Source organism: Puma concolor, chromosome D2 (genome assembly GCF_028749965.1).
Source record: "Puma concolor isolate L17-30 chromosome D2, mPumCon1.1.hap2, whole genome shotgun sequence".
NCBI lineage: Eukaryota > Metazoa > Chordata > Mammalia > Carnivora > Felidae > Puma > Puma concolor.
Genome location: NC_141677.1, coordinates 51287884 through 51301070, shown reverse-complemented (window position 1 = coordinate 51301070; position 13187 = coordinate 51287884). Strand labels below are relative to the sequence as shown.

The window sequence follows — 13187 nt, the reverse complement described above, 5'->3', positions numbered from 1 at the left end:
CTTTGTTTTTCTTCTGTTTTTATTAACCCGTATTAGTGACCTTGTTGTAGTTGGGGACTCGGATGGGCATATCTTAAAGTAAAATTTAAAAATAAACCTTATTGTTCCTTCAGTCTTGGAGGTGGAACATTCCTAGGCCTATGTTGCTTGCTGACTGGTTGTGAGACCTTTGAAGAAGCTCTGGAAATGGCAGCTAAAGGCGACAGCACCAATGTTGATAAGCTGGTGAAGGACATTTACGGAGGAGACTATGAACGATTTGGCCTTCAAGGATCCGCTGTAGCATCAAGGTAGAGACGAAGTAGCTAGGAGCCATAGTGTTTAAACAAGGCAACCTCTCCACCCTGGCCATTCACTTAGTTATTTTTAAAAATGTCAACCCACCAGCCTGGTGCAAGTATCTATGGTTATTGGAGCTCAGACTTGATCTCCCACCCTTTAGAAAGCACTGAGATGTTTAGCCTTTGATACTTGTGCTTAAAATAGGGCAGCTTTGAAAGAAGGTTCTGGAAAACTGCAACAGTTTCCCCTGTTCCATTCTTGTCAATATATCTAGAGAGCATTAAAAAAAATTTTTTTTCCCATTAATAGTCATGCTACTTTGCCCCTATTTAAAAAAAAAAAAAAAAAAGGGCAGCCAACCATTCATATCGTAATCCTGTCTGCTTGTAAACCATGGTAGCCAAATCAGGTCATTTGAACTTGAACAGTTATTCATAAGGCTTTCCACAGTACTTTGGTGAAAGCGTGGGACCTGCCTGAGGATGATTTTGAACACTCTCGCTAATATTTCCAACATAGCTTTGGCAACATGATGAGTAAGGAAAAGCGAGATTCCATCAGCAAGGAAGACCTCGCCCGAGCCACACTGGTCACCATCACCAACAACATTGGCTCCATTGCTCGGATGTGTGCGTTGAATGAGGTAAGGCCTTAACCCAGAGAAAGACTTGTGTCATTCATACACATCATCTTTAGCAGTGCAAAACTGTTGACCCTTACAAAATTGTAGATCCTTGGGATCCTGCCCTTTGTCCTAATCACATCTTGTAGAACGTGAGGGGTGTGTTTTGGGAAATGGAAAGGAGTATGTGTCTTATTTTTAAGAGGCACTGGATAATAAATGGTAAGCCATCTAATCATGGAAACCAGGTAAAATTTACCACACATACCATAGCCTCTCTGACCATCATTATTACCACGTACCTACTGAAATGTGAGGGAAAGACTGTGCATCCTTGCAAATAACTGCAGGTAAAGTGTTCCACTTGCAATAGTTGATATTCTCTCTGCTTTCAGCTTCTTTACAGTGTTGCCTTGTGGCATGGAGTTCAAGCAGCATTGTACAGGGCTATCAAAGCATGGAGAGCTTGCTACAGCCGAGGCCACCCAGAGCCCCGGGCACAAAAAGGGGTGGAGCTGGTGACAGACAAAGTTTTGGTAACATGATTTGAAACACTGCAGAATTCCTGCAGGAAAATATAACTCTTTTCTGAAAGACGAGACCTGTAAAGTAGCATGGCTCCCACTGAGTTGTGTTAGGAAGACAAGAAAGGGGTTAGGAACATGTAACATGCCACGGGTAATAGAAGTTATATTAAAGAATCACAGTCGCATCCGTGATAGAGTTCTTAAAAATATAATTTTAATAGAAATACATACAGAAGACAGTCAAATCCTAAGTGTACAGCTTGAATTTTCACACACCTGTATAACCACCACTCAGATCAAGGAATAGAACATTACAGGTACTGCAGAAACCAGCCCCTGTCCCCTCCTAGTTGAACAGTGGGTTTTTTTGTTTTTTTTAATTTTTTTTTCAACATTTTTTATTTATTTTTGGGACAGAGAGAGACAGAGCATGAACGGGGGAGGGGCAGAGAGAGAGGGAGACACAGAATCGGAAACAGGCTCCAGGCTCCGAGCCATCAGCCCAGAGCCTGACGCGGGGCTCGAACTCACGAACCGCGAGATCGTGACCTGGCTGAAGTCGGACGCTTAACCGACTGCGCCACCCAGGCGCCCCGAACAGTGGGGTTTTAAACACGGTAAGAGGTGATCTTTATGACGGGTGGTGCCAGCCCGGCCTTTGAGCTCTGGGGTTACAACTTTGAATAGAATATGCCACTGGTCTGTGGCTCAGGGTCACAACTTTTTTAAGTCCCTGTCTGAGATGGAGTTTAAATGAAAGGCCAGGAGTTTAAATGCAAGGCTGAAGTGGAAAGAAAGAATGTATTCCAGCCATGTGCCTTTCAAAGTCCACTGCAGTCATGGGACTCATTTTAACAGAGGATTTATTTTTTGACCTTAACCTTTAAAGGGAGTTTTTTCTAGGTAGCCAAACAAAGCCTGACCAGTATGTGTGTAGTGGGTTGTCCTCACATACTCACAAAGGTCAGCTGGATGGCAATGTCCCTGCCCCACAGGGTTATAGATGCCCTTTCCCCTGCTTTCCATGCACTTTGAGTGAGCCAGCAGGTCTTTTTACAGAAATCATAATCACTTTAGGGGGAGGTCGACTGGTTTTATTTTTCACTCTTGATCTCAATTTCCTACCATTTATTGTTGGAGTGTAGCAAAAATGGTGGTTTTTTTTTTTTTAAGTATGGCGGATGAGAGGAATCACCCACCCAGTGACCTTGGGCAAGGGCTTTATTAGCTGGTGACCTGCCAGTGCAGGCTCCCTGTGGGCACACCACAAAGTGGCAGCAGGGTTTCCTGTCAGAGCCATAGTATGAGCTCTTCAGTCATTGCTTAGCGTGCTGGAGTCACAGAGTGGAGAGCCCTTGAACTCAGCTACTTCATAGAGGGGCACCACGTTTACAGATTCTAAAATATTTTTGCTGTGATTATTGGAATCCTGTAAAATGCTTCTCCATCAACATCAAACTTTTTATTCATATTATTGGATAGAAAATACAAACACATGGGGCGCCTGGGTGCCTCGGACCCAGCGTCGGACTTGGGCTCAGGTCATGATCCCATAGTTCGTGAGTTCAAGCCCCCCATCAGGCTTTCTGCTGTCAGCACGGAGGCCGCTTTGGATCTTCTGTCCCCTCTCTTTCTGCCCCTCCCTTGCTCATGCACCCGTGCGCACGCCTGCTCTCTCTCTCTCTCTCAAAAAGAAACATTAAAAAAAAAAAAAAAAAGCACATGACACAGAGTTCTAAAGACACCGAAAGGGTATATGAGGAAGTGAGTAAGTATTTCTACCTGGAAATTTCCATTTCCATCTGGAAATGTTAGCCTTACTAGAGGTAGCCATTGTTCTCCACTTTTGGGGTTTTATTCTATCTTGCATGCAATAAAGGAGAAACATTTCCTTCCAAAGGCAGCAAACTCTACAACATTCTTTTTTTTTAACAACACTTTTATTGAGATATAATCTCACCTCATACAATTCACGCTTTACATATTATTGTATGTCTTGCTTTGATTGTTTATCAACTTTTTATTATGAAAATTGGTAAGCCTACGTAAAGGAATAGAATGGTATAAAGAACCTCCTTATATCTATTAACCAGACTCAACAGTTATCAAGACTTTGCCACACACACCTTATCTGTTTTCTTCTTCCTCCTCCCTCTGCCCCTCTCTCCTCCTTTTGTTCCTCCTCTCTGTTTTGCTAAAATATTTAAAAGCAAATACCAGACGTTATATCAGCCTACCTCATATACTTCAATATGCACATCCGGGAATATTGCCTCTTGCTTTTTTACATGAGAATACATGTGAGTGTTATATCTTTCCTACTGCAATGTTATTTTTATTTTTTATAAATGTTTACTTACTTATTTTGAGGGAGGGAGAGAGAGCAAGAGAGCCAGCATGCACCTGAGTGGGGGAGGGGCAGAAGGAGAGGGAGAGTCCCAAGCAGGCTCTGTGCTGTCAGCGCAGGCCCAACTCGAGGCTCAGTCTCACCAACCGTGAGATCATGACCTGAGTAGAAATCAAGCGTCAGATGCTTAACCAACTGAGCCACCCAGGTGCCCCGTCAGCATTATTTTTTTTAACTAATTTCCTGAGATTTTCTCTAGTCTTTCTTTCTTTCTTTTTTTTTTTTTTTTTTCATAGTCATATCTTTGACTCACTTGGAATTTATTTGAAATGAGGACTGTCCATCAGCTTTTATTGTCATTCTGTTCCTTCTGGCTCATTACCAGAGTAATGCAGGACTGGGGCTTTGGTTGGACTTCCTTGTTTTAGGTGAAAAGGCAGAACTCCTAAATTTCATTAAATTCTTCTTTAATCTGAGTTTCTTACTTTGAGTGTTTCTTGTCGCATCTCAGTCTGAGCAGTTTGTAGCTACCATTGTTATTTGTGGAAGCTTATTAAAACCACCTCCCACCCGTCCACCCATGGAAAATTTTCACCATAATTAATGGGCTCATCAACTTACACTGTCAAAACCGGAGACGGTTAAGAGGCCATGTTCCTAGATCCTGATTATTCCTGATAGACTGAACAGAAAATAATGTCAGCTTCCAAGACTCTCTTCCATTTGACATAAATGACCATAGCAACTGGCTCTGTGAATGAGTGGTAGTGACCAGCTTCTGCATGGTAGTCAGGCTGAGCTCAGTGTTAAGTGTGTGTGCAGAATGCAAATCCACATCCATGTCACCAAAGCTACAAGCATATTTTTCTTTTCCATATTTTAACCCACATGCTGACCAAACAGGATAGTCCACCATACATCCTAAGGGTAGAGACTGGGAGTTGTTTCTTTTTGTATTCCTGGTGTTTGGTACAGAGCAAATGGGGCAAACCTGTTGGATGAATAATAATACCATTGCCGTTTTATTTATGAATTGGTTATAATAATAATTTATAGCTGGAATTTGAGGGATTGGAGGAATGCATAAGCAAATTTAGCTGAATTAGACTCCAATTACAATTTTATATATGTGTGTTGGTAGCTGAATTTCATATCAGACCTAAGTCAATCTAACATAATACCTGCAAACAAGCCCAATAGAGGTCTCTGCCTCGCCCAACCAGAATCTCACCCTCTCATTCTTGTGGAACGCGCTATGACGTTTGTTCAACTTCCTCTCGGAAATGCTGAAATAATTTCACTTAAAAAAATTCACTGTTGAAGGTCCTGGGAGCACATGGAGTGTGGAACACTGGGTCTTTGCTACATGCTACTTTTATACTATCATTTCATTGTTTTCCTTTAATTTTTTTTCCAGAATATTGACAGAGTTGTGTTTGTTGGGAATTTTCTCAGAATCAATATGATCTCCATGAAACTGCTAGCATATGCAATGGATTTTTGGTCCAAAGGACAGCTAAAAGCTCTGTTTTTGGAACACGAGGTAGGTCAAGTCTACATGGACTTAGTCATCCTGCGTGGAGTGTATTGGGTGTTGTCTAACTTTCGAGTGAGTCCCTGCGTTTTAAAATTGGTCAAATAGACTTGCCATTTAAACTTTGCACTTAGACAAAGGATAAAGAAGAACTATATATAAAATGGAAGCTTTCTTCTCCAACAATCAGGACTTGTAGTTGGTTAGTAATAATTTTAAAAATCAGGTAAAATGGGTAATCATTAAAAAATATCTCTCTACTTTAACCATTTTAATATAAAAATGTATAAATGTTCATTCACTCACAAATTTTTCAGTGTAGGACCAAGGTTTATTTTGAGCATGGATTGGAACTGGAGCATGGATTTCTGCTGATTGGAACTCTGCTGTTTTGCTTTCTGTTTTTTTTTTTAAGTTTATTTATTTATTTTGAGAAAGAAAGAGAGAGAGAGAATCCCAAGCAGGCTCTGCACTGGCAGCGCAGAGCCCAATTGGAGGCTCGAATCCATGAGCCATGAGATCATGATCTGGGCTGAAGTCGGAGGCTTAACCGACTGAGCCACCCAGGCGCCCTGCTATTATCCTTTTTTTCATAATCCACAAGTATTATATAGCTTCTTTGATGTCTGATCTGTGTCTTTAAAATGGATTAAGAAATTAAAGATACTTATGAAGCAATTTGTTTGCATAATCCTAGATTTTCTCCTCAACCTTTCATATTTCGTATCCACCTACGTAGAGAGGTTTGTGACTCCTTTTTTCAGTCTTTTTCAAGAATTTAACTGGGGGTTCCTGGGTGGCTCAGTTGGTTAAGCATCCAACTTCAGCTCAGGTCACGATCTCACGGTTCATGGGTTCAAGCCCCACGTTGGACTCTGTGCTGACAGCTGGGAGCCCGGAGCCTGCCTCACCTTCTGTGTCTCCCTCTCTCTCTGCCCCTCCCCTGCTCACACTCTGTCTCTCTCTCTCTCTCTCTGTCTCTCTCTCAAAACTAAACATTAAAAATATTTTTTTTGAGAATTTAACTGGATTTTCATAGAAGTGTCCATTTATTTTGTACTCTTTTTATTGGTTTAGATGATACATAATTAAATTAGATTACAACATTAACAATAAAAGTGTCCTAAACAAATCTGAGGATAAACACAGCTGACTCTTGGCAAGCAGACAACTCTGCTGGCAGGAACAGAAGTGCCAGGGCTCCTCAGGGCAGCCTGGTGGCCCAGAGAGGCTGGTGTCCCTAGGCGTTAGCAACCTGTTTGCATAGGAAGCGGAGATCAGTTAATTCAGAGAGTCCCTTATATGGAGTTTCTATAATTCTATACATCAGAGGTTTCTAACAGTAAGCGAGGGACCTCCCTCTCTTTTGCCCACTTCCTCCACCACCACCTTTAAAATCAGTACTTTAAGGGGCGCCTGGGTGGCGCAGTCGGTTAAGTGTCCAACTCTTGATCTTGATCTCTGCTCAGGTCGTGATCTCACAGTTCACGAGTTTGAGACCCGCATCAGGCTCTGCACTGATGGCAGATGGTATGGAGCCTGCTTGGGATTCTGTCTCTCCTTCTCTCTGCCCCTCCCCTGTTTGTGCTCGCTCTGTCTCGAAATAAATAAACTTAAAAATAAAATAAAATCAGTATTATAGAGAGCGACAGTTTATTTATCACAGGAGGTACCTAATCCCTGGGGTATATTGTAGCAGAAAAAACTTTGAGAGAACCAATATTGCAAACTTGTAATGAATAAGTACTGTGGCATTTTTCTCATCTCCAAACTGAATTATTTATTTGAAAAGGCGCTGATGCATTTGTAAGTTACTTACAGTTTTCTAAGCCCGTATTTTGTTTTCTTAAAGCAGCTAAAACAATAAGAATTTAACTAGGAAGGACTTAAGGCTTAGTGACAGAACTTAATACTAAAGAAAGCCAGTTTTTTTGGTTTTTGTTTTTTCGGCCGACCTATAGCATGGAGTGATAGAACTTTGGGGGAATAGAGTCCGAGAACTTTTACCCCCCTCCCCCTCCAACCAGAGCAGCTCCCTTTTTATCTGCTTGTTTATCGTTTCCACCTAAGGTTTTGTTTGAAAAAGAAGAAAGCACCTCAGCTTTAAAAAGGCAATTAAGGGGCGCCTGGGTGGCGCAGTCGGTTGAGCGTCCGACTTCAGCCAGGTCACGATCTCGCGGTCTGTGAGTTCGAGCCCCGCGTCGGGCTCTGGGCTGATGGCTCAGAGCCTGGAGCCTGTTTCCGATTCTGTGTCTCCCTCTCTCTCTGCCCCTCCCCCGTTCATGCTCTGTCTCTCTCTGTCCCAAAGATAAACGTTGAAAAAAAAATAAATAAATAAATAAAATAAAAAAAATAAAAAGGCAATTAAGGGGCGCCTGGGTGGCGCAGTCGGTTAAGCGTCCGACTTCAGCCAGGTCACGATCTCACGGTCCGTGAGTTCGAGCCCGGCGTCAGGCTCTGGGCTGATGGCTCAAAGCCTGGAGCCTGTTTCCGATTCTGTGTCTCCCTCTCTCTCTGCCCCTCCCCCGTTCATGCTCTGTCTCTCTCTGTCCCAAAAATAAATAAACGTTGAAAAAAATTTAAAAAAAAAAAAAAAGTAAAAAGGCAATTAAAATGAAAAAAGAAAACCACTGTTCTAGTTCAGCTAGAGTTGCCATATTTAGTGATTAAAAACACAGGACACAGTTATTTTATCTGGCATTTATCTGTATTTTATCTGGCAACCCTAAGTCCAGATTCTCTTCAACTAAGGCAGAAAACAAACCCTGCAAGCCACCAGGAATTAAAAGCCATCTACAAGGCACATGGGTGTTAGTTGGTGGTAAAATAGAGAGTGAGATCCATCATTTTGGGGAAAGTCATTTCTGTAGGTGAAAATGTAGTCGCCCGTATTAGTTTGTACAATCCTAGGCCTCTGTGGGCTACGGCTTTGCTTTGTTACGCACATATCGTAACTTAGTCTTTATGGCCAATGAAAGTGGGGCGTTTTTATAGTCCCTTGTAAATATCTGTCAGAAAATTCTCTGCATTCTTAAATTCACTCTGGCTTAGGCAGGCCTTCCTGGAAGACACTGTGGAGAGAGAACTTTTGGGAGGTGCTGGTGAGGTGATTTTCCTGCCCTGCCTCAGGGGTCCTCATTCACTCCTTCTCATTCGTTCCACTAGTAGGATTGAGAAGTAGTCAGCTGAGCAGTTAAGAGCACAGCATCTTAACTGACTAGGAGAACTTAGACAATAACTGTACGTCTCCATCTTTGTGTGAGTCTTCATAAAATGGGATGATAATAATATTTATCTCATAAAGTTATTGTGAAGATTGAATGAGTAAATTCGTGTAAAGTGCTTAGAACAATTTTTAGCGTAGGAGTGCCTGGGTGGCTTAGTCAGTTGAACATCCAATTTTAGCTCAGGTCATGATCTCACTATTGGTTGGTTCGAGCCCCATGTTGCAATTTGCGCTGACAGTGTGGAACCTGCTTGGGATTCTTTGTTTCCCTCTCTCTCTGTCCCTCCCCCACTCATACTCTCTCTCTCTGTCTCTCTCAAAAATACATAAACATTTTTTAAAACTTTTTTTAGAAGAACAATTTTGGGGACGTCTGGGTGGTTCAGTTAAGTGTCTGACTTCGACTCAGGTCATGATCTCGCCGTTTGTGAGTTCGAGCCCTGCATCGGCCCTGTGCTGACAGGACAGCTCAGAGCCTGGAGCCTGCTTGGATTCTGTGTCTCCCTCTCTCTCTGCCCCTCCCCCACTCGCACTCTGTCTCTCTCTCTCAAAAATAAATAAACATTTAAAAAAAAAAAAAGAAAAACAGGTATATCTTCTAATATTATTATTATTATTGTTCTACTGTGCATGGCAGGGTTCAGGTTTGAAGTTTTTCTTATCTACAACATTAGGGGGCAGCATTCCCAGAATTATGAAAAACAGGAGGTATCCGGCTGTTTAGAGATAACCGTGCACAAGTTTCCCCATTGCTTTTGTAGGGTTATTTCGGAGCTGTTGGGGCACTGCTGGAACTGTTCAAGATGACTGATGACCAGTAGTGATGACAGTGGATAGAAGAGCCTTCTGTGAGAACAGAGACCTGAGACCTGTCGCTGGAGAAGGTAGATGTCGCTATGGGACGGAAGCCAAGCCATTATGGCAGATGAACCTGCTGGATTTGTAAATAATTTAAAATCCTTCTAGCTGATCTTTTACTCTTGGGTTTTGAGCTTATGATTCAAAATGGGGAATACAAGAGTTTTTTCTGTATACTGTATTTTTAAAACACACACACACACACACACACACACACACACACACACATTTGTGCAGAGAGGCCAAACCTATGAATTTTATGCATTAACCTTGAAAAGTTGTATGAGGTTTAAGAAGGACCCGAAGTGTAAGTGCTGTTTATTTTTCTTCTGGGGTTTACTGATCAGTGTGGTAATTTTAACTTCATTTAGTAATTACTCTAGGAGATCTTACCTTTACTTATATTCATCATGACGTTTCATGATTTGCTGTTGGTTTCAAATGAAACTACAAATCTGGCATGCTTTACTGTGAACACTATTTTGTTTGTTTGTTTCTTTACCTTTTTTTTGTCTTGTTTTTTTCTGTTTGAACGTCTTATGGAGAAAGAGAGTCCTTCCCCCTGTTTCTGTCATCAGATGACTCCCTCTCCTCTCCAATACCTTTCTTTAATGTAATTGTTTGTACCAATGAAGGGGCTGATCAGCTCACTAAGAGTGAAGCACGAGATCGAAAGTGTTCATGAATTTTATGAGTCAGGCAAAAGTTGAAAATGATATACAATGAATATACAGTGTTTTGTTGGATTTACTTTACGTTAGGTTATATTAAATTGTGTTCTCTGATGAACTGTCCTCATTCATACCCACCATATGAGTGGCAGCAAATCCTTATGCAGGACATTGGAACTTCCTGGGTGAGGTCTCCCAGTAGATTAACCATTCACATTGGGAGATGGGGGAGAAGTCATGGGTTGACGTTTCAGGTAATAACACCTATTTGTTTTGTACACGTATGTACATAGGAGCTTTGTAACAAGCCATCTTAAATAATAATTTTTTGATTTGAAGTATTTCAAACTGAAAACTGCATTTCAATCTCAGTTTCTAATATTAAAAAAATCATGGTACTGATCTATCTATACATATTTTTTTCTTTTTTGAAAGATGTCATTGGCACCGATGGGTAACTTTCAAATGAGAGTCTTGTACAAATATTGAAACGCATGAGGTCTAATGACTTAGAACTGATTAATCTTTTGAACTGAGCATATTGTTGAAAGGGATCTTTGCAGGCACTATGATTACTCCGTGGTGAATCTTTCCTTCTCTGCCTCCTGAGCACCATCTTTAATTGCCATATCTTCACGTCTTGGAGAACTCGATGTTAACTGAAGTATTCACTTGTCTGGTTGAAATAAAGCCTGTTTCTGTTGTGATGTGTTTAGTGTATATGTTATTTTCATTTCTTAATCGTCATGTTCATATTATCTGCTTTTGTGCCATAAAATGAGTGTGTGTTGTATTTTAGCTACTCTTCATCTCATAATTTGAGGCTTTCACATAAGGGTGTCTTCAGTTGAAGCTTGTAGCTCTAAGCAGGGATTTTTTTTAAATAGCTTTATTGTTCTTATACAACTGATTCATTGCCAGAATATCATTACTATCTTTGGTAGTTCCCCCTCCCCCCAAATTTCAACATTTGGTCATCACAAATACATCTTATCAACTTCCACCTGGCTTTAAAAAATTCAAGCAACTAAGATGTTCTTGAAAAAGATAAATGTAAAAATGTACATATTAGCTACATTAGTGCCTTTTTTTTTTATTATTCTCCTCAATCAATCCTACACTCCTCTGTCAGGGAATAGCAGACCTTGGATTATGGTTCTGCAGAAGAAATCAGGGCAAGTTAGTATAATTATATAATTTTTTAATTATCTGGAATCACTTGATCTTTCACTGCAAATGTGTAAAACATTAGTTTAGCTGAGGAAATCAATTATTCCATTATACAAATATCGATAAATGTAGGCTACATATAGCCAGCCAGCCTTTTTTTTATAATGAGAAACTCGTAGCTCAAGGATTTTTATATTCACTTGAATCATAGACACTTTCCTTTGGCTCAACATTGAAAAGAAACTTGACAAGACTGAGGAATTTTTATCTTGAACTGTATGAATTCAGGACGGTCAGGTGTTCCAGAGCACGGCTTTTGATTGTAATTCAGCTTCAGTGTGGATCTAGCTTGGCCATTGGTTAGCTGTGTGGGTAAGCCACTAAACCCTCTCTCTAAACCCTGGTTTCCTTGTTCATAAAATGGGGCATACAGTTTTTACCTCCATATCTAAAGAGCTTAGCACAAAGGCTGGCACATAGGACATGTTAGCTGTACTGGGAAGAGAAGAACAGATGTCTTAAACGAACATGTGATATCAGTGGTATCTAATCTTCTAGAATGTGGGGAGCCCATTGTAGCACAGAGATACAGATCTTCCTATGCTAGTACATGTCCATAGCCCTGTGTCCGCAATTCCAAAACTCCAAACTCTTAAAATGTATCTTGATAACTCACTTGACAGACAAAGCTGACTTCAGGATTATTCATCACACTCTGTAGGACTCCTCATGTTTTGTTGCAAAGCTACTGATATGTTCGATTACAGGGTACCACCCCAGACCCTACTAGGGATGTTAAGTAGCGAACAATTCTGAATTTTGAAAAACATCTGGTGCCAGGAGTTTTAGATAAAGGAATTGTGGAAATATAGGTGTATTCTTCAGCTTAGGTAGCATACACAGATCCAGAGTCCCCTTCGTGGGAACTGTTATTTCAGGTAATTTGTGCTTGACCTCATCCAGTCATACAGGGAATAAGAAGCTACTTTGCGCCAGGAAGGAGCTGAGGAAACCAACAGGAATTGGCTATAACTCCTGCTGTTCTGCAAGGGAGATAAGTCTCAGACCAATTTGTGTCAAAAAGTGTCACGGGTGTCATTCACAATATTTACAACAGAGAACAAAACAAAAACCTACCCTCCCAGAGCTTACATTCCAGAAGGAAGACAGACAGATAGATAATCACTAAATAAATAATGGTAGATCAGTACTACAAAGAGAAAATGAGGTGAGGTAAAGGGCGAGAGAGGGGGTAGTTCCACTTAGAAAGCGGAAGGGGAAAAACATCGTTGGTAGAGTGGTCAAAGACAACCTCTCCTCCAAGGTGATGTTTGAGTGGGGTCAGATGAAGTCGGGAACACACCGTGTGAATCCCTGGGAGAACATTTTTTACTCCTGGCAAATGAGAATGGAGGTTTTGAGGAGCTGCAAGGATTCCAGTGTGTGTAAACAATGGGAAGAGCGACAGGAAATGCAATTTCAGGAGTAGGTGTGGGCCAGGCCCAATATGAGGTCTGTACGTGAGGGGAGAGGGCTGCATCTGAAGGAGGAACTGGTCACTTCTCCTAGAGGAGGCGGCTCAAGAAGTTTTCATAGAGTCCCAACCAGTGAGTACAGACCACTTGAGTGGGCCAGGGCGGGGAGGGGGGAGAGCAGGGCTTCCCAAGCAGAGAGAGTAGGGTGAGAGAAGCATTGAGAGAAGAAACAGTTGGGTTTTTCAGGGAACTAGAAGCTGTTTGCTTCAGCTAGAGCCTGGGTAGTGCCAGAGAAACCAGATACCAGGAGAGAGGAAATCAGCCAGATTATGGAAAGAGTTGTATTGCATGCTAAAGATTCTAGTGTTTTCTGTAGTCAGGGCCGAGCCATCAAAGGGTTTCAAGTCAAGTGAAACTAGAATTAATCTGACTTCAAAGTGGTAACAGAGCAAAATGTGCGACTGAGGTAAAGGAG

At 41.4% G+C, this 13187-nt stretch overlaps 1 protein-coding gene across 7 annotated transcripts in view; it reads left to right on the top strand.

Annotated features, from left to right (window-relative positions):
* Positions 1–10774, top strand: part of PANK1 (pantothenate kinase 1) — a 100961-nt gene extending 90187 nt beyond the window's left edge. For all 7 annotated transcript variants that reach the window (XM_086680347.1, XM_086680346.1, XM_025917954.2 and 4 more), the window contains 4 exons: positions 114–290; positions 802–925; positions 5196–5321; positions 9300–10774. In XM_086680347.1, the coding sequence (XP_086536473.1) occupies positions 114–290; positions 802–925; positions 5196–5321; positions 9300–9359 (487 nt within the window). In that variant the 3' untranslated portion in view covers positions 9360–10774. The remainder of the gene's footprint in view (positions 1–113; positions 291–801; positions 926–5195; positions 5322–9299) is intronic.
* The last annotated feature ends 2413 nt before the right edge of the window (positions 10775–13187 follow it).